The following is a 21593-nucleotide window of genomic DNA, read 5'->3' as shown; positions in this document are numbered from 1 at the left end:
TGGCATAAAACACATTTAGGTTCATGCAGGCTGGAATGACTTGTGTGACCTTGAAAAACGTATTATATCTCTCTAAGTTTCAGATTCCTAACCTACAGAATGCCAACAGTTGTCTCCAGTACAGGTTGTTCTAGGATGTTCTCAGAGAGGTCACATGAAGAACTTGGCCAAAGGAGGTGCCCAATGTATGTTAATTTGGGTACTTAACCATGACACTCACCTCCAGCTGAATATAGACTTGCTCAGGCATATTCTGGCCATAGTTTTCCAAGAGTATGATGGTTTGCTTTAGTGGTTCAAAGAGTTCATCCGTAGTTCTCTGTCGGCTTCTTACTGCCAGAAGATGCCCCATGATATCAACTAAACCATCGTGATCACCCTCACTTAAATCTCTCTGAAGTCCAGCATCTGTCTCCTTTATAAATTCTTGGAGCTCATTCAGACTAGTACGTACATATATAGATACACACAAACATATACGTACATGAACACACACAAACCCAAAGTAAACACATTAAAACCTTCAGAAGACTTCTGATAGTCAACAACAAAAATAAGATTCTTTCTAAACATCATCTTTATCTCTAAGAAACTGGTAGTTTTAATGTTCTTAAAATTTATGTCTTAGCTTCAGAAAGCAGTCAGGTGTTAAGAGTTGTAATTCCAAATCCCAAAAGCATAGAAGGTTACCTGTCTATGACAAATCTCAAAAGATGCTCCTGAAACATCCAGCTCCATTTCTTAATAATATTCAGCAAGCTCACTTTGAAAGGCTTCATGTCCACCTTGAACCAACTATCAAACACTCTGAAGTCCTCAAACTTGCTCATCTGAACATACAAAGCTTCGTAAATGTCAATCTATAATTAGAAAAAAGAGAAGTCCTTGGACAGTTCAGTCAGACAGGAGAAACTACAGGGAACACTGAGGGTTTTCCTTGCCTGTTCTTTGAACTGTTCCAGACTTGGTGGTTGTTCAAGGACTTCTTCAGGTGCGTGAGTGTCCATTTCCTCAGACGACCCTGCCTGGCCATACAGGAGAAAATGCTTCATAAACTCAGCTCGGTCATCAACCCAGAGGTAAGCGTACGTGTCCAGGGTGTTTCTGAAGTCCAAGACTTTGCTGATGACATCTGCCACTCTCTTCATGATCTCCTGCCTGACCTCTACCAGGCCCAACATATTCTCCATGTCATTCTAAATGAAAGGAAAATCAAGCATTCATTAGAACGCACCTCGCTCTGTCAATCACAAGCAAGGTAACATCACCCAAGGCCCTCTGTCAAAGGGAGAGTACTTGGTGAACTCAGAAACTGTGTTGTTTTTTTTCCCACTTCTCCTTTCCATGCGATCCCCATTATCTCCAGTTATGTTTCAATCATTAATATCAAAGGTCACATGCTTTTTTGGTGACAATACCTGATAAGTTGCTATTTCCAGATGTGCAGCCACTCGCTCCATCTGGGCAGACATCCTACAACTGCTGCTCAGCATTTCTTCTACGAGATCGTAGAAGCCATCCCCTGCCTCTCTTTCTAGAGAAGGTTTGAAGAGAATCTCAGGGGGCATTAAGATCATCTGCACTTGAAAAAATGGCACAGCTTTCAGTTGTTTCTCCGTATTCATCAGAAAGAAGTCTAAGTCATGCATGATGGCTTGAAAAAAGCCTTCTACCACCATGTCATCGATGAACTCCACATAAATCTTCCAGGTATCCAGAGAAGGATTGGCTTTGAAGAGCTTCCTATTTTCCTAAAACATAAATAGTAACAGAGGGGTACCAACTATAGTAAGTACAAAAATGAGAGCTTTCCACTGAAATGTTTTGTTAAAGAAGTGACTGCCTTTCTGTGCATGAGACAGGAACATTTAAATGCCAGGTCATAGAGCCTGAAGCCGAACAGTAACTATCTCAGCAGGATTTTGTAACACCTAGATCAACTATAACATACATTCAAAAGTCATCCTTTAAAGGAAAAATCATAATGAAAAGTGCTGTCTTCAAGTATGTACTAGAGATAGAGGGTTTTTTTTTTTAACGCATTCTCTATGTCCTGGACGTAGGCTCCAGTTCTTGCTCTAGGTGAACTCTATGTGACCCTGGGCTTTGTCTTCCATGGCCTCATGTGTAAATGAGGTTTCCCAAACTGGTCTTTCAGAAAACACTGTTCTGGAATATCCAAGATCACGTAGTCTGCAAAGTGCTATGTAGTCTAGGCCTTTCTGGGAGATTCACTGTGCTACTACTGAATGTCAACTTAACTTGGTTGAACCAAAACAAGCAACCAAATGACAAACACTTTGGGCAAACCACCTATAAGCAGCCTATAGAATAGTAACTCAGCTTGAGAAAAACCAGCCTCGTGAAGGCAAAGTTCCCTTTGTGCTTCAACAGTATTAAGTTCTTCTACCTTGACATCTCCCAAGAGTATGGGTAATGAACAGGTCGATAGGGCATGACAAGGTCAGACATGAATACTGTTTAGGACTGCTAGAGGCTGAGCATATGGTATAGCAGGACTAGGGACACAGATTTGAAAAGGTCAGGTGGGCAGCAAGGGTAGATTCCAGAGATACCTTTCCGAGTAGTAAAGGTTACATAGTCCCTCCAGTCCAGGGGGCAGATGCACAAGGCAGAAACTAGATCACAGAGCAATCTGGACTGGAATGAGAGCTGATGATAAGGTAGATGATACTCTGCCTTTTCTTTGATCATTTGCTACTATGGATGTATGATCCACAATTCAAAAGATATGTGTTACAGGCAAGAACCACAACTACAGAGGTGATAAAATGGGACCTAGATTGGAAAGTTCTTAGAGGGATATCTTGCCCTCAACAAATTTAAGGACCTCTCCCTTCAAGGATGCTGTCTTGCCTATCTAGCTGGAACCATTCATATCTGTATATATCTGTAGTATATGTGGCCCACACCCCTGGAGCGTGTTGTGCAGTAGATATCCTAGGCATCCGTACATAGCAGACCTGGATCCTTTGTAGTCACTAGAAAGGAGAAGTATAGATCTTACACCTAGGGAAAAAAAATCCTTAAATACCATTCAAATGAAAAGTTTATTCATTTGAAAGGTATAAAAATAAAGACCTAAAACACACCAAGCGTCACACTGGTAGGAAGTTAGCACCCAAGCTAGGACTACAAATAGGACCTTTTGACGCCCCCCCCAGGGTAGGGCTCTTCCAAACATATCACAGTATAGTACCTGTGACTGCCTGTTTATACTTTTTTTTTTTTTTAAGATTTTATTTATTTGACAGAGAGATCACATGTAGGCAGAGAGGCAGTCAGAGAGAGAGGAGTAAGCAGGCTCCCTGCTGAGCAGAGAGCCCGATGTGGGGTTTGATCCCAGGACCGTGGGGCCATGACCTGAGCCAAAGACAGAGGCTTTAACCCACTGAGCCACCCAGGCACCCCTGTTTATACTTTTTCATCCCAAGATATCCAGTTTATACACTGCAGTGCCATTATATATATATATATATATATACATAGTGATTGTTTTATTTTCAATAATTTAATGTAAAGAGGAAAAGGGAAGAAGAGCTTTGGGTCACTTAGGCAGGTCCCTTCCAAACCTAATCTTTCATTGTTCCATTCTTCTCTCTTCATCTTAGACTCTGCCTGCAAACTATCCCTTAGAATACCCCCAGCCACACAGGGTGCAGACTTAAAAGGCAGAAATGACCTACCCTCTGCAGTATTTCCACAGCTTTCCCCCAAATGACACTCCTCAGAGGTAGTCTGAGAGCCAGGCTCAAAATCATGGACTGATCCCAGGGTCAGGGACGGGGGGAAATCACAAAAATACAACTTCTAGAAACAATCATTCCAACCCTATTTTGAAGTTGACGTCTTTCAAGTGGGAACCTCTCCTCTCTTCTCATACTGAGAACAAGGACTCCAGAGGTGCTTAGTTTCTGGCTTGAGGAAAAAAGAATTGAGTCCATTTATTAGCAGAAAAACTCAAACCTTATTCTCTGAGGGGACCAAATTCTTAGAATAATCTTCAAAGCCTCCTTTTATGAAGCTCCACATCCAGCCTGTTAGGAGATTCTGTTTGTTATACTCAACTTAAAATATATCCAGAATCCAACCATTCCTAATCACCTCCATCGTCAGGACCCCAGTCCAGACACCAGGGATCTGTCACCTAGGTTACAGCCAGATGCCACGCCTCTGTCACCTAGGTTACGGCCATGGTAACCCTTCCAGGCCCCCACCTCCCCTGTGCTTGAGTTTCAACACGACAGCTGGACTCTCTTCCAAATCAAAGTTAGATCATGTTTACTCTCTTCTCTTCCAAGTCCTGCAACGAGCTCCCCAAGGAGCCCGGAGTAAAAGCCGAAGTCTGTACAAAGGCCCATGCGGACTTCCCTGAAGTGCTGGGCCACTCCACCCCTCCTCACGGCCCACAAGCCTCTGAGCATCTGACTTGAGTTCCTTGTCCCCTACACCCCCCTACTCCCCGAGCGGGGGCCGCATTTGCCTTCGGGCTTCGCACCAAACACCCAGCACCTTCCTCCCTGATGACCATTTCCTCTGTCTGGAACATTCCTTTCCCACCGGCCCGCTGTGTTGACTCTGTAACTTGGCTCTCATCTTACCTTCTCCTTTAGGCTCATCCCGATCATCAAGTTTAAACCCCCACCCCCCAACCCTAAGCCTAGCGTCGGAAACTCCTGCGCTCTGCTCTCTTTTCCTCTTTGTTCTGCAGCACTCAACCAGTTCTATCACCTGTGCCTCACATCCACTGTTTCTGACATCTCTCTCCTCACTAGGATGGGAGCACCACAGAAGCAAGGGTCCCTATTCTGTCCACTCAAGTATCTCAAGAAGCTAAATCGGTACTGGGCCCATAAGAGGCTCACCTGAAGTATTTCTTGAGGAAGTGAATGATACTGGAACATTAAACTACATAATTGGTTATAGTCTATTTCAGCAGAAAAACCATAAGTCCATTGCTCATTTTCTTACTGAAAGTTAGCCTAGAGAAAAGTGTCTTTACTTTACACATGAGGAAATTCAGGCGTGGTTTCTGGAAGACACAAGACTAAAAACCCTTGTTTTTTACCTCCACCATGGGCAGACCCCTGACTATGGTGCTTTATGATGGTGGGGTGGGTGGGTGGGGGTATGGGGGTGGGTAGGGGTGTGGGGGGAGGGGGGAGGGGTGTTGGTGCTCTGCCCAAAGGAGAGTGTCATGGTTGAGGACTGCATCGATCTAGAAATAATTCCATATAATAAACATGCTCAGAAAGAAATACAAACTGTGTTCTTTTGTTCCCCATCCTTTTTTCCTTAAGGAAGAATGAAAAATGAACTTCCCCACATCACCTTAATTGGAGCTGCCCCCCTGTGAGCACCACATTCCTGTCCTTGGCCCCCTCCCTCCTGTTACTACAGATGAGCTCTCTAAGTTCCTATCTACAGCCAACTTCCACATGTATTTACGAAATCCCTTTCCTTCCAGGACTTTCCTCCAACAATTATTTCCCCTCTATTAGATCATTCCGGTCAACATACCATCACTCGGAAAGACCAACCAACATTAAAAATAAAATCCTCCCCCTCCCCGACACGCCCCAGGCACCACAGAGTTTTCAGTTTCTGCCAGCTCGGAACTCCTCAGGAGCTGAGTAGCTTTTGGATCCCATCTCTCCCCTTCTTGTCAGCCACTCCATTCTGGCTTCCATTGTACCAGGTTAGCTCTGTCACAGTCACCAACAGCTTCCATGGTGCAACATTTGACTGCCAACCTTGGCCCTCATTTTCAGGTCCTGGATCAGGATGGGACAAAGTCAAATGCTTCCTCCTCCTTCGGATGTCTTCTTGGGTTGCTTTCCAAGACAGCATCTCTCTGAATTTTCCTTCTGCTTCACTGGCCTCCTTATCAGCATCCTGTGCTGGACCCCTCCCATTCTCCCTGGCTTCAGAGAGAACTTCAAGGTCAGTCCTTGGACCTCTACCTATAATTAATCCCTACGTGAATTCATCGAGGTCCATGGCTTCACATATGACATACATACTCCTGACTCACAAGTTTAGGTCCCTGGCCTGGATTTCTACCCCAAACTCCAGTCTCAGCTGCAGTGCCAGCCTACCCCAAATATTCCCTTGGGCGTGTATCTCTAACCAACATGGCCTAACCACCCAAAGCCTCTCTTTTTCATACAAAATCTGCCTAGCACAGTTCTCCCCATATCAGTAAAGGCAAACTCCAATTTTCCAGTTGCTCAGACCAAAAAACTGGAACTCATCCTTGACCTCCCTCTCTCTCCTGATTCATCACAGCAAATCCTGTTTGCTCTACAGAATATTTGCCTTCAGAATATATCCAGCATGACGGCGTCTATCCCCACTGTTCTGACCCAAGCCATTATCACCTAAATTATTAAAACTATGTCCCAAAGGTCTCTGGACCTCCTACCACCTCCTTGCCCACCTCTGATTTACACTCAATAGGGCTGGCCTTTGAGCAGAGTGTGTCTAGCTGCCACTTCACCTTATGGTAAAAACCCAAGTTCACAGAATGTCAATCCCACATATGTGTCCTCAGTCCCTTCCAAGCTTCCTCAACTACTACAATTCCCCTTGCAAATTCTGTTTCTGGAAGGTAGGCTCTCTAAAGATACCAACGGTACTCTTTCCTCAAACTTCTGTACTTTTTGCTGCCTAGAGCATCCTTCTCCTGATATCCATGTAGTTCATTCTCTTTCCCTTCCAGTACTCTGCAGAACTGCTACTTTAGTATGGAAATGTTTCAAACCATCTCATATAAAATCCACCTGTACCAATGATTCCCTATCCTACCTGCTGTATTTTCCACTGTTTCTCCTATTCACTGTATGTTATTTAATCTACCTTTTCCAACTAGAATGTAAGATCCAAGAAATAAGGGACTTTTTGTTTGGTTCTGTTTTCATTTTCTATCTTGTTTCCTTTGTTTTATTTTGTCTACTCTGCAATTGAGAACTTTGGAATAGTGCTTGTTACTGTTTTAAAAACTCAAATATTTGTTAAAAGGAGAGTGATTACTGTGCACCCTCAGGAGAAGGTTGGGAGGGTTGCAGGAGGTGACGCGGACAAGTCAGCTGGTACTTACAAGCATTCCACAAACCCTGCGAGCTATGAACAACATGCAGGAGAGCACAGAGCTAGGGCAAAGACAAGGATCCCATCTCTAAGATCCAATCTCTTCCCTCAGGAATGAAAACAAGAAGAGCTGCAAAAGTTAGAGGCAAGTCATGCAAATTCCTCCATTTTAAAATGCTGAATAAAACCATACACAAAGCTCTCTCAGGCTCAATAAAAGAATCCTACATCATTAGCTTGGGTATGCCTGCTCTTTTCTCAACTAATTGAAAAGACCCTCTGTCAATTTCTAAACCTTAAAAGCCATTACCTCCACCAAGTTATGTATCCTGCAGCCATCTTCTTGAATTTGCTTGTATTTTTTAGCAAACAGATGGCCCTTGTCGTCCAAAGTCAAGGCAGCCTCCCTTCTGGGCTCCCTCCTGGGAAGGAGCGTACACTCGGCCCAAGCCTTCATGGTCTGCTGGATCACCTTCACGTTGCTCTGCGTGCGCTCCACTCTGCGCGCCAACTCCAACGTGGCCGCCTTCACGCTCTCGATGTAGGCCCCGCAGTCACGCTGCCAGGTCAGCGATGTCGCGGCAGCCTGCAGCTGCTCCTCCGCGGCCCTCAGCTCACCCTCCACCAGGGGGTATTCCACTTCCAGGAGAGTCTGCTTCAGCGTGTTGTATCCTTGCACAAGAAGTTCAAGATTCCCAACGTACTGAGCGGAAGGAAATTCCAAAACAGAAAGTGCCAAACGCGTTAAAGCTATCTGTCTTAGAGGCACTGAAGCATTATAGGTCTACGTGTTCCTAATTATGAATCAAAATACTTCTGTTCCCAAAATGCCCTCATACCTACAAGACTCACCTTCATTTTTTAAAGATTTTATTTATTTATTTGACACAGAAAGATCACAAGGAGGCAGAGAGGCAGGCGGGGGGGGGGGGGGGGGGCGGGTGGTGCAGGCAGGCTCCCCGCCGAGCAGAGAGCCCGATGCGGGGCTCGATCCCAGGACCCTGAGACCATGACCTGAGCCGAAGGCAGAGATTTAGCCCACTGAGCCACCCAGGCGCCCCAACACTCACCTTTAAAATAGTGTTTCTCTTTTTGAAGATGGAGAACGCTGAATCTGGTATGTCGGATTTCTTCAACATCAAAAGGTACCTCACCTCTCTCAAAACGGCCATGAGCTATTAAAAGAAAATCAAGGATTATTTGTATTTTAAGAATATTTTCTTTTAACACAAGTTAAACCCAAACACTTAAAATTTCAGTCAACGATTGCAATATTTCCAAATTGTCAAGGTGAAGAGACTGTTGCTTCATACGGCTTTTAAAAGCAGTCATCATACATTCTTAGGATATAGAAGTATGAATAACAATGTTACTTACGGCTATGGCCCACCCTCAGAGAAAGAATTCAGGCAAAAGACAGAGACACGTGCACACCGAGCTGTGAGATGGAAGGTTGTACATGGACCTCAATCCTTTCCCAGGACTGTTCTTTCTGTCACAATGTTTGTTTTGAAAAGATAAATTTGTTCCAATACAACTAATAGACTAGCAATGTGGGCGTACCATAAATTTTGTCTGTACTGATCTGCACTTTCATTAGCAAGAAACACTAAAAAACTGCACCCAACTCCACTGAAAGGCTTAGAAATAAGCAAAATGCTCACATGCCAGCAGCCACCAAGACCACAGTTCCCTCAAGTACAATGAGCCACATGCATTCACGTGGAGGGGTACAGCTTCCTGCCTGGTATCAGATAACCCTCGTTCCGGCACTTCACACTAGTGCACAGTCATCACCTGTCCAACACCCACTTCCATGAGGAAACTTCCGGTCTGTGTCAGGGCAAAGTGTCATATTTACTGCAGTATTTATGTATTATTTAGCCATTTGAATGAAATGTGTAAAATGCTGTTTTTCCTAGGTTCCTATTTTCCTAATATACCGCTGACAGCTTTTAAGTATGAGAGTCCAAACCCCTGTTTTCCCCCTAAGTGCTGTACTTTTTATGGTGAATTCTTTCACAGCACAGTGATTTTTAGGAATGCATGTCATGTTGTAGCAGAAGGGACTATATCTCTAAATCACAGGTTCTGAGGAAAAGACTGCGTAACATGTTTAGAAGGTAAACCAGTTCACCTCCTTAGGCTGTCACACCACTGGTGAGCTGGTACCATACTTTTGGTGCTGTTAGAATTCCTTCAGGAACAATCACAGGAATTAGCCCTGAAACACCTCAGGAATTTAGTTTCCTTAAGTTGGTTCTATGAAATCAGAGGTGGGAGGAAAACGAAGTTCTCTCGGTCGTGTACTCATAAACGTGTGCTAAGGTTTGTAAACATTATTAAATGATGCTATTCTTTGTACTATTTTAGGATAATATATGAGAATTTGGGGGCAGATTATGACAAACAGACCCAGGAGGCTAACTTTCTCACTTCCGACCTAGACATACATTCGAACTGACATGAGAGGGCAATTGCTAAAAAACAGCATATAATCTTCACTATCTAAAAAATTAGCCAAATGTTTACTAATTTTTTTGTAATGGCAACTCACAAATAGATATTTTCATATGTTTGCTCTTTCCTGTAAAGCATATTCTTTTAGGTAAATAGAGAAGAAAGTTTATTTTGTGCTTCCTAACAAACTCTCAGAGCCGGAGACAGGTTAAAATATACACATACCTGCATGTATATCATTTATCAGATACATGCACATATAGTACATTATCTATAAATACACACACAGACACATATATAATTGCTATTAAAGTTCCTCCATTTTCATTATTACATAACATGTAATGACATTTTAAGAAAATAAACTTAAGAGAATCTATGAAATTCCTCTGTTAGGTGGTTTATCATAGGATAAAAAAGGGATCTTCAATAAAGGTAATTTTCATTCTAGAAATATTTAACTGTTCCTATTATTTGGGGGCATTTATATGTTGTTTTATGTTTTTCTGAAAACTGTTTTATAAAAATTACCAATTTAATGAACATGTTACAGTTTATTGCCCCTCTGAAGATTATTCTCATTCCATACATTTTGTGGACTCCCCAAATCTCACATGATAAAATTTTAATTAACAAAAACGACTGGTATATATGCTACAAACATAATTCAAGCCAGGAAACTCTTATAAAAGATTAATGATTACATTCAAGTGAGCTAATGTTTATTAAGTATTACCGAGTGCCCAACACTATGCTAGAAACACAGAACACAAAGATAAGATAAAATGCACCCTACTCTCAGCTCATTATCTAGTAAAGGTAGAAGTGGTAAATAATTACAAGGCAAAAAAAAAAAAAAAAAAAAGAGTAATGGGCATAGCATTTGGGAAACAAATCTTTCAAACAAAGGGCTATTAGAAGTTGTTTTCCGTTATAATCCTCATAGGACTGACATTCTCCCAAAATTAAATATAAATGACTGTAAATACAGGAATATACTTGTAATAAAAATAGCATCTTTAAAACAACTTAAAAACATCACACCCTACCTTTGGGTCAAAGTTGACACTGAGAAGCCCATTTATAGCACTAAATTTAATCAAGGGTTGATTCAAATTGAATTCACAGATTTCATCCACATTACTTTTCCATTCATTATAGATACGATTTTCAAATTGGTCTAGCAGAGCAGTCATTTCAATGTACTTCTGATAAACTAGGGCATCATCAGCACTTTCCAAGAATCTGTAGGAATAGAATTTTTCTACTTTCCTACATATTAGATTTCAGCTTAACTACTTTACAAGGAAATATACACTAGAAAGTATAATAAAATGCTCTATAAAAAACAAAAATAGAAACAAGAAAGGCCAAATAATGCTTATGAATGGTCTTTGTCTTAAAAGACAGAGTTATGAAATGAATGGAACTCCAGAGATGGTAACTTTCTGCTACTGATGTTGAGTTATAATTCCTACAGAGACAAATCTGGAAAATAAAAGGAGAGCTAGTTACTGAAGAAAAGGAACCAAAAACTACCAACATACTATAGGTGCCAAGGAAAAGTGAGAAGAAAACATCTAAGGACCTGTGACAGGGAAACATATGGAAGTTTTAAGAGTTCTAGTGCATGAATTCTAAAACCACGGGGATGAAACCTTCTCAATGAACCCAGCCCAGGAAAAGCGTTAAATAGGGCAATGACTCCTCAAACGTTGAAATGAAAAGTTCACTGCCCTCTATAATAATTGCCTGTCTCATGAGGATAATTTTGCCATGAAATAGGCCTAATAACTTACAAATACCGGAGAGATGCGAAGTTGGACCAGAATGTCTGAAGTCGTTTGAAGACCTCTTTAGCCCATTTGATGTTGCCTGCGGTAAATGGCATATTCCTGTGAAGAACTACATTTCCATGTTTGATCTGAAAAATCATATTTTGGTGAAGAGGAAGGAAGGGAACGCTTCATCAGAGTGCATTCCAAACCCTTGAAAGCAGTTTTTCAGTTTGGCAGTTTCACAGTACAAAGACGTAAAATGTATGCATTAAGTAACCTGATTAGTAGAGTTAGGGCCCTAAAGCAGGTTCTTCAGCTGCATAAGGAAACCAGTTAAATAAAGGCATGAAAGGTTTACTGTCCTTATCTCATCTTCAATCTTCAGGTACCATTCAATAAAGTTCTAGCCAATGGCCATTACCCACAAAAATGATGCTGGGATGTGCTCAGCGTCAACCCCTGCTTACCTGTTTCACGTGTTCATTATACAATTGCTTGCACATATCCAACTCTGCGTTCAACATGTGCAGTAGCGTGCTGTAATGTGGGCTGAAAATTTCCATGACAACTGGTTTCTCTAGAAAATTCCCAAATATGGTCAAAAGCTGTAAAAATCAAAGTTAAAATGTTAAGGACCGTGGATTTTTACGTGCCTAGAATTTAAACAAAAATCTAGAACCCTGCAGGAATCCCGAAATAGCTCCAAATCTAAGACATGTTTCCAATAAAATAAATACTAAATGTAATTTCCCTTCCTCAGCAGAAAATGAGAGGAGTCAGAAATTAACTACTATCTGTCAGCAATCCCTGCTCACAGATAACACCACTTCTTCCTGCCCGGTGCCAGGGAAAGTTTGAGAAGATGCTCTGCAGATAGAAAATCAGAAGCATAAACAATGTATTTTGGAACACTGAAAAAAATAAAATAAAATTCAAGAAAATTTTTTAAAAATATGCAGAACATTAAAAAAAAAAGAAAAAGAAAATCAGAAGCAAAATGTACATCTTCGGGGCGCTTGGGTGGCTCAGCGGGTTAAGCCTCTGCCTTCGGCTCAGGTCATGATCTCAGGGTTCTGGGATCGAGCCCCGCATCGGGCTCTCTGCTCGGCAGGGAGCCTGCTTCCTCCTCTCTCTCTGCCTGCCTCTCTGCGTACTTGTGATCTCTATCTGTCAAATAAATAAATAAAAAAAAAATCTTAAAAAAAAAAATGTACATCTTCTTTCTTTGTTCTGCCCTCCTTCACAGGTGCTCTTTCAATGTAGAACATCCACGTCAAGGACCTTCAAGTCACACCCTTAATAATTACATTGAATGGGGGTGCCTGGGTGGCTCAGGTCATGATCCCAGGTTCCTGGGATCGAGCCCCGCATCAGGCTTCCTGCTCAGGAGGAAGCCTGCTTCTCCCTCTCCCACCCCACCCCCCACTTGTGTTCCCTCTCTTGCTGTCTCTGTCAAATAAATAAATAAAATCTTAAAAAAATATATTACACCAAATGGATCAGTTACTGGGATTGTCCTGTCCCTGGCAGCCCACATCCCATGCCACACCAACTAGCCACCCCAACACCATGGCCTGGGGCAGTAGCAGTGACCTGTTGCAAGGACAACCACTTCTCCGGCAGACAGCTCCTTTGATAGGAATGTCCTACCTCAAACTAATGTATAGAACTAATCACATTCTCTCCTCCTCAGGAAGAGAACCAGGGCATGGCAGGCTGAACCTAAGATAGCAAGTTAGGAGTGAGCAACAACTATTAGCAAGCAGAGGAAGCCAATGAGAAGGGAGACCGGTGGCGGGGGTGAGGGGTGGGGGATGCGACACACTACCAGCAAGCAGGAAAGTAAAAGTCCTGAAGCTCTCCTCACTCAGTCCATGCCCTGCCCCCACACCCAGATCCAAACTCACCTTCACCACCAGCTTCCACAAAGCTCAGCTACCTGTGGAGCCCAACTTTGGATTTCCATTAGCCTCCTGCCTTATTCTCTGCCCCATGTGGCTCCTTCTGTGTGCCAGTGTGAGACAACTTTCTTTGCAAGCACAATAATGTAATTAAAATGCTTGTTTCTCAAATAAATAAAATCTTTTAAAAAAATAACAAAAAATGATACCTCCTTCAAAGTAAAATGTAATCAAGATGGCAGAAAACCATATACCAAGCTCTGTGCCTTGTTAGCAACATGGCCAAAAAGAAAGTTTTGTTACTCCTCTTAAGGAAATAATAGGTGTTCCTCAATTGGTTTTCTTTAACAATTTGTTTTCTTTAAATACCAACTGTTGCCAAGGATGCGGAGAGAAAAGGAACCTTCATGCTCTACTGGAAGGAATGCAAGCTGACACGGTCACTGTGGAAAATAGTATGGAGGTTCATCACAAAATTAAGAAGAGAACTACTGCATGATCCAGTAATTGCACTCGTGGGTATTTACACAAAGAATACGAAAACAGTAATCTGAAAATATATGCACCGCTATGTTTACTGTAGTACTATTTACAATAGCCAAATACGGAAGGAGCCCATCAAGAGATGAATGGTAATGAAGTGGTGTATGTATATTCAATGGAATATTATTCAGCCCTAAAAAAGAATGCAATCTTGCCATTTTTAGCATGGATGGATCTAGAGTGTATAATGCTGAGAGAAACAAATCATGCAGAGAAAGACAAATACTATGTAATTTCATTTATATGTGGAATTTAAGAAATAAAGCAAAGGAAAAATAGAAACAAAAAACCAAACTCTTAATTGTAGAGAACTGAGGACTACCAGAGGAGAGGTGGGTGGGGGGAGCAGTGAAACAGGTGATGGGGATTAGAGACGTACACTTATACAATGAGTACTGAGTAATGTATACAACTGCTGATTCATTATTGTACCCCTGAAACTAACCTAACACTGTATATTAATTATAATGGAATTTAAGTAAAATAAAGGGGGAAAAACCTGTTTCTTTAAAAAACAGCTTCATTATTAACATTCTCTAACTACATCAACTAAGTTGACTAAAAAAAAAAAAAAAAGTGAAAAAAATTGTACAAAGTAAAATGTAAATCAAACCATATCTCAGAGATCAGTTTAGATACATTCAGCTTCTCACCCCAGTAATATTATAACCAGTAGAGAAACTGCTAAATATTTTAAAACCTGCTTAGTTAGCTGCTCCCTAGCAAAATGCTTATTAACTTTCTTCTTTCAACCACTCTTTTGTTGACTCTGGGTTTCATGTTAACAGTCAAAACCAAACACTGACTCACAGACTTAACAAAGATCAGGCCACCAACACCAGGGAAATGTATTTACTTCACAATTTGTTCTTTTCAAACACTTAATGTACTGACCACGACTGAAATACCCGAAGCTTCCCGGCTGCATCTCATCTTGCCTACCTAATATGCTTAGTGGGACTGAACTCCAAGTAGAAGAGAAAAAAGACACAGAAAAAATATTCTTTGGGGAGGCTGTAAAGCCAGCTAATAGTAGTAAGGATAGCCTTTAACCTTTCAGGTAGTACACATTGTTGTAATTTTTCAGCATCATAGATACAGAAAAACTACTCTCTGGGAAGAGAACAAGGGTCAAGTGGACCTCTTGCTTCCTTGTCCTCAGGAAACCGAGAGCTATTTTGGGAAGAGTATAGATGTTTTCCTTCATCTCGACCTCCAAAGATTAAAAGTGGACCCCTACCACATGCTTCTTTCCCTAACCATCCCATTTGAGATCTGTGTGGTCTACCTTTTCTTCTACTCCTCATGGTTTGGGATAACGCCCTTGCCACTACTGTACCTATATATTTTTTTCCATTTTATTTTATTTCTTTTTCAGTGTTCCAAAATTCATTGTTCATCACCTATTTATATTTTTTCTGGGTTTGCCTCTTTTGAAGATGTTTTAAATCTGTTGCCGCCTAAAACCTTGTGCACTTTACGATTTTATAGCTTTCAGTTTTACCGCCTGAAGACTTCTCTGGATGCTTCATCTGAGACACTTCAGTCTACCTTCATGGAGACATACTGTTTAAGTTTTAGAGGAACATCCATTTGTGTCTTGCTTCATTTTGTTTTTTATTGAGTGCCAATGCTGTGGGCTCTGAACTACAGTTTCATGTTTGAGTAGAACAGCGCTTGGTCCCAGTGCCCTTCCTGGTCATGTCTTGGCCGAGGGCAGGCATGAATCATGGTCTCCAGAGAACGGTCTGCAAATATTGATTCCCCAGGACCCAACAGCACGTGGTCAGAGCTCATCACCTTGTATCTAGGGTAGAAATAATTTTTCCCCTAACCCGCCATCCTGTGATTTTTTTTTCTTCTACCATGACTTTTGCTGCAGTTTACCCTCGTCTGTGAGTCGTTCCAGGACTTTGACTACCAGTCCATCACCCCAACCTCAGTTATTAGATGTCTGCTCTAGAAGACACTGAAAAAGGGGATCTAACTAGAACACAAACTGTAAAATGATGTCCCAGCCCTGCAGAGCTCCTGGGCAGGGGCTCATGCTGCATGTTTCCATAGACAAGATACAGACAGTTACAAAGTTAAAGACAAACTACATGACAAAAAGATAAGGTTGTTTAGAAAAAATTAAGTGGCATGGACTCGAACAGAATCCCTACCAAAAGTTGTGCTACGGGAAGAGAGACTTGAATTAGACACAGTAGGAGCTTCTGTGAAGGGAACAATCTACACGCTTTCCTTCTGTTATTTATTAAGACATTAAAGCCAAGCAGCTCCAGCAACAGAGAGTGTGATACATTATGGAGCCATTATAAAAATCGTGATTTCTGCTGTGAAACCAAGAAAATGTTTAGGATTCATTCCTAAGTGGAAAATGTTACCAAAGAGGGTCAGCCTGTGATGTCACTCTTGTCAAAGGGATACACGTACACATACGTAGCTAACGAACGTAATTTCTGAGAGATGGGAATCACAGGCAGCTTAATTTTACAATAATAAGCCAGATATTTTGGCCAGCAGTGCCTAAAAGTTTCATCTACCAGCTCTTACAAAATAAAGAACTATTTAATCCTTATGAGTTGGTTTTTTTTTTTTTTTTTTTTTTTTTGTAGGGTCCCTGCCCGGTGTGGAATCCAACATGGGGCTTGAAATCTCAACCCTGAGATCGAGCCCTGACCTGAGATCAAGATTCGGATGCGTCACCCACTGAACCACCCAGACCACGATCGTTGCGAATTCTCCCTGTGAAAATGCTCGCCTGGAGCCAGGAAATACTTGCACCTTCACCACCTCCTAACCCACCATGTGAATTTGGAGATCAAAATCAAAGAGTATCCCACATCAAGTCTGGGTTCGTTTCCTTGTTTTTGCACTGCCATTTTCTTTTCTTTTTCTTTTTTTTTTTTTTTAAGATTTTATTTATTGGACAGAGATCACAAGTAGGCAGAGAGGCAGGCAGAGAAGGGGGTGGGGAAGCAGGCTCCCTGCTGAGTAGAGAACCCGATGTGGGGCTTGATCCCAGGACCCTGGGATCATGACCTGAGCCGAAAGCAGAGGCTTTAACCCACTGAGCCACCCAGGCGCCCCTGCACTGCCATTTCCAACGAGATGGGCCCATGATCCCCTAGGTGTGTTTCTTCAGAAACAGAAGTCTCCAATCCTCTTTTGGGACATCATTTGGTTCTACACCTTACTTGCTAGTTCTTTGCTTTGATAAGCAAGTTTCACATGGTGTCCCTCTTCCCCACATCCTAAGCTATCCATGTGGGACGTCTAAGAAGATGCATTCCTTTTATGCAACTCAGAATACAGAAATACCATACTGCATTTCTTTAATTCTCTGTCCAACTTTTCTTTGTGTCTTAACATCCGAAAGTGGACTATGTTATATAATAATGGAATCATCATTTTGGGGGCATTTTATTTATATACAAAATAATGGTGTGTCTGATCACCAAGGGTGTCTTATGCCTGATGGAAAAGTATTATACAAATTATTATTTGTTTCAGTTGTAGTAATGAAGTGGGCAGGTAAACCCAACACATGTAAACAATGCTATAGAGAAAATCTTGCATTAACAGGTATTTTTCTCTTTTCACCGTGGCTTAATTTTGAATTAGGATTTCACAGGCTATGCCAAACTCACTCTAAAGGTAGCGAGAGCTAAACTACTGAATCTGAAACAATATCAATAGTCAAAAGTCCTAAAATTGACCTTGTCCCTAAGTAAACATCATTCATTAGAGCAGTGTGTAAAATTTAGTTCGGTGAGGTGAATACAAACAGAATGTGACCAGTTAATAGTTTACCTGGGTCAGAAAGGAATGTATTCACTCCTTTCATCTAACAGTTGAAATTATTCATTAGTAAAGTATTTTTTAATGATAGCTTCTTCAGAACTAACCTTAAATGCAGCTTCTAAACCATTGCAGTTAAAGAAAGCTCCACAGAGAATCATCCCAAGCCTTCTGTCAAAATCCACAATTTTGGACTTAAACACAACATAATCACTTTCAAATTCCTGTAAGATTCAAAGTGAAAGAGTTTACAGCAAAGTATCCAACACTGAAAATAGCCATCACAGAGCCACGTGGCTCCTCTCTCCCAGCTCCCTCCTTGTCTCACTCTTCCCCGCACCCCTTCACTCCCTCCCCTGCCCCATCTCTCCCAATGCATGTTTCATTGCAGGATTCTGGGGAAGATCGAGAGCTCTGACTAACCATTCGAAACGGCAACCTTAGAGGAGCACGGAGCCTTGAGCCCTGCGAGTCCATTTCTCCCCGGGTGTTTTCACTGGCTCAGACCCCATCATCAGCACTCTGCCCTCTCCCAATCCATTCTGATTATAAATGATAAAGCAAATCTTTTCCAAACAAAACAAAACAAACAAACAAAAAACACCACACTTTCATCACAACGTCAGTGTCAGTTTAAATAGGAACATGTTTTGTTTTGTTTTTCATGGAGCAGAAAACCTGGCAAGTGGCACTCTTTCTTCAGGTGAGAAGTAGCAACACAGTTTTATCAGAAGGCGTCCACCAGTGATGCAGATGAGACACCATGCTCTTCCTTTCCCCCATGTGTTAGTTTGCAGCTCTCATCAACACAAAGAACAAAACCATGAGAGAGTAACTACCATCTCCACAGCAGGGCAGGTCACGGTGAAGAAGTCCCAGAAACTCACACACACTTTGGGCTTTCCAGTCAAACGGCCTGGACAGCACCCGCCACACATTTAGCGGAATGAAGCCCTCTCCTCGGTCAAGTAAGCCTGGTCTGTTAGTAACAGCCATAATGATGACAGCGAACATGCAGTTTTCTGTTCTAAATGCTTTACATTGTTAACTCGATGTGCACAACCACGCAGGATGTAGGTCATACGGCTTCCATTTTACAGGTGACAAGGCGGACGCAGAGCAGGTTAGTCATCTGCCCACAGCCACAACATTGCTAACTGACAGAACCAGAATTTAAAAGCCTGGCAACCGTTTCGATGTTTTGATGTTGCTATGAAGGACTGCCCCCTTGTGTGGACTCGAACACGCCCTGAGAATGGCGTGTAATGGCAACGTCCCAGGGCACAGTGTCTCACACACCACAATGTTATATTTAGCATCAAGAAGAAGTCTCCAGGTCTTAATGAGAGACAGTCTCTTCATTCAAGCATCACTGACTTGCAAAAGTAAACACAACCTCCCAACAAGTCGTAACAAGCCCAACTTATCCCTCCTCTCAGTAAGGCAACAAGAAACTTACAACTGAAGATGCTCAAATATTACTTAAACAGTTAGTGCTTAATACCTCAGCAAGGGGGAAATACAAATCTTTATCCCAACTATCTCTTCCTCTCTCCCAAAGGGTTTTACTCATCCAACCCAAATTCAGAACGGCCAAAGGCACCTCTCCCCCATCCTTCCCCACAGAGTAGTCAAGCTCATCATGCACAAACCTCAATTCGTCATCTACCCTACAAAGTAGTTCTTTTAAGATGTGCAAACAGAAATCTCAGCCATCTCCTCTGCTCCCTTCTCTCCTGATCAAGAGTCATCCATCTCTTACCTCCTTATGAACACACCCACTATGCTTCCTGTCTCCAGGTGTCACTCCGTCTAGATCACCATCACCACTCACCTGGATTTCTGCTAACCACTTTCTACTTTCTTTGTCTCTATTATTATCTCTCCAAATAATTCCTCAAAGTACCATTGAAATAAACTTTCTAAAATATAAATCTTTTGTCACTCTAATTTTTTTTAATTTTATTTATTTTATTTATTGAGATAGAGAGAAAGAGAATGAGATATCAGCATGAGAGGGGAGAAAGGGAGAAGCAGGCTCCCCACTGAGCAGGGAGTCCAACATGAGGCTCAATCCCACATGACCTGAGCCAAAGGCAGACGCTTAACCAACAGAGCCACCCAGGCAGTCTGGCACCCTAGTTTTTAATTCTCCAATTCATAATTCCTATATTTTAAGATGAAGTCTCAAACTCTTACCATACTCTACAAAACCCTATGTGATCTGGGCCGTATTGACACCCTGAACTATTCCAGTACCTTCCCGCCTTTCCACACTAGGATCTTGTCACACCTGCCTTGTCATATACTCTCTCTCTTGGCAGGATACAATTTCCCACTCATCCCTTTCTACCTACTTTTCACCTGCTTAATTTCTATTTATTTTTTACTTCTATGTATCTTTCAGTTACTTTCTGAATTTCCTTGCACCTCCTTTGGCAAGGGGCCCTTCACAAATACTCTCCCAGCACCTTGTACTTCAGATACCCTGGCACCGAGTGCCCTGGGTAACTGCCTACCTGTATTGTCCCCTGGACTCCCAGCTCTGGGAGTACAACAAACAGGTTTGGTTTCCAGAGTTACATAACCAGTATTTAATGGGGTTCTTAGGGCACATAGCTGCTTCTCAATAAATACTAATTAAAGCATCAACAATATGCTGGTATTACTCAAAGATCATTATAAACATCTTTTTCTTCTTCATCCTGACAACTCTAAAATTGTCCTTTTTAGTGACGTGGGAAATTACTGAAGAGTCTTAGCTAGAGAAATGCACTGGCTTGAGTTAGCTTCAAAATGGCACTCGTGCTGCTGTGGGAAGAACAGAGCCTGATGGAGCCAAGAAAGGGGCTGAGGAGGCAGTTTATGCAGTCATTTGGGTCAGAGAGGAGATCTGGATATATTTTCAGGGTTTATCTGACAGAACCTGATGTTTATCACGAGAAAAAGAACAAGATCATGAATGACTCCAAGGTTGTGCGCCATGTAGCCCACGAGGTGTGCCATTTTAGGAGATGGAGAGAAGACAGGGAAGGGGGTTGAGTACAGGCAGAGTTTCAGTTTTGCAAGTTCGAGATGTCTATCAAATATTTAAGCACAGACGTTGAGTAGGCAGCTGACTATATGCTATGGGTTTGGGATTTAGGAAGACCCTTCACCATTACGTATCGTGTTATAGGCATTCGGTATATGTTCTTTACACAACTTGAGGAGGTTACTCTGTTTCTTTTTCCCAAGAGTTCTTACCAGAAATGGGCACTGAATTTGGTAAAATGTTTCTCATGCATCAGTTAACACAATCATGTTTCTCTTCTTTAACCTGTTAATACACAGGTTTTCAAATATTAAACCCATCTCACATCCCTAGAATAAACCTCAGTTACAAATAAAATGTGCCCTTGTTCCATACTGCTGAATTCTGTTTACTAATACTTTAAGTTCTGTTTACTAATACTTTGAGAATTCTTATGTCTATATTTAGGAAGGAAAATTAGGGAGGGAAATTTTTTTTTTTTTTTTTTTTGCATTAACTTCTCTGGTTTGGGTATTGGGGCAGTAACTAACTACTAGCTTCACAAGACAAATTAGCAAGTGTTCCCTCCTCTGGCATTTCTGGAAGACACTGTGTAGAAATGATGTTTATACTTAAATACTTGGAGAAATTCTCAAGTGAAACAGTCTGGGCCTTGACATTTCCTTTCAGAGAGTATTTTTTTTTAAATGATAAGTCCAATTTCCTTAATAGTTATAGTATTGTTCAAATTTTCTACTTCATTTATCACAGAAAAAAAAATATCACTATGTGTGGTGGTGGGTATTAAAATTGTGATAATCATTTCTCCATATATGCCCATGTCAACTCACTACTGGTACACAACCAAACTACTACAATATTATCTCACAATTTAAAAAGTTATCTATTTCTTATTGAATGAGTTATGATAGTTCTGGTTTTTGAGGAATTGCTCCATTTCTTCTAGGTGTCAAATTACGTGTT

At 41.6% G+C, this 21593-nt stretch overlaps 1 protein-coding gene across 1 annotated transcript in view; it reads right to left on the bottom strand.

The window, feature by feature from the left end:
* LOC111147239 (dynein axonemal heavy chain 11) overlaps positions 1-21593 on the bottom strand; it is a 320049-nt gene that overhangs the window by 251140 nt on the left and 47316 nt on the right. Inside the window, exons 9-18 of the mRNA XM_022503160.1 lie at positions 17704-17820; positions 11816-11953; positions 11370-11494; positions 10620-10815; positions 8181-8285; positions 7421-7813; positions 1419-1751; positions 942-1196; positions 691-860; positions 221-443 (exon numbers count right to left, since the gene is read on the bottom strand). Of these exons, the coding sequence (XP_022358868.1) occupies positions 221-443; positions 691-860; positions 942-1196; positions 1419-1751; positions 7421-7813; positions 8181-8285; positions 10620-10815; positions 11370-11494; positions 11816-11953; positions 17704-17820 (2055 nt within the window). The remainder of the gene's footprint in view (positions 1-220; positions 444-690; positions 861-941; positions 1197-1418; positions 1752-7420; positions 7814-8180; positions 8286-10619; positions 10816-11369; positions 11495-11815; positions 11954-17703; positions 17821-21593) is intronic.

This window comes from Enhydra lutris, unplaced genomic scaffold (genome assembly GCF_002288905.1).
Source record: "Enhydra lutris kenyoni isolate GAN:26980312 unplaced genomic scaffold, ASM228890v2 scaffoldscaffold16, whole genome shotgun sequence".
Taxonomy (NCBI): domain Eukaryota; kingdom Metazoa; phylum Chordata; class Mammalia; order Carnivora; family Mustelidae; genus Enhydra; species Enhydra lutris.
Note: the sequence above shows the minus strand (reverse complement) of the source record. Positions and strands in the feature narration are given on the sequence as shown.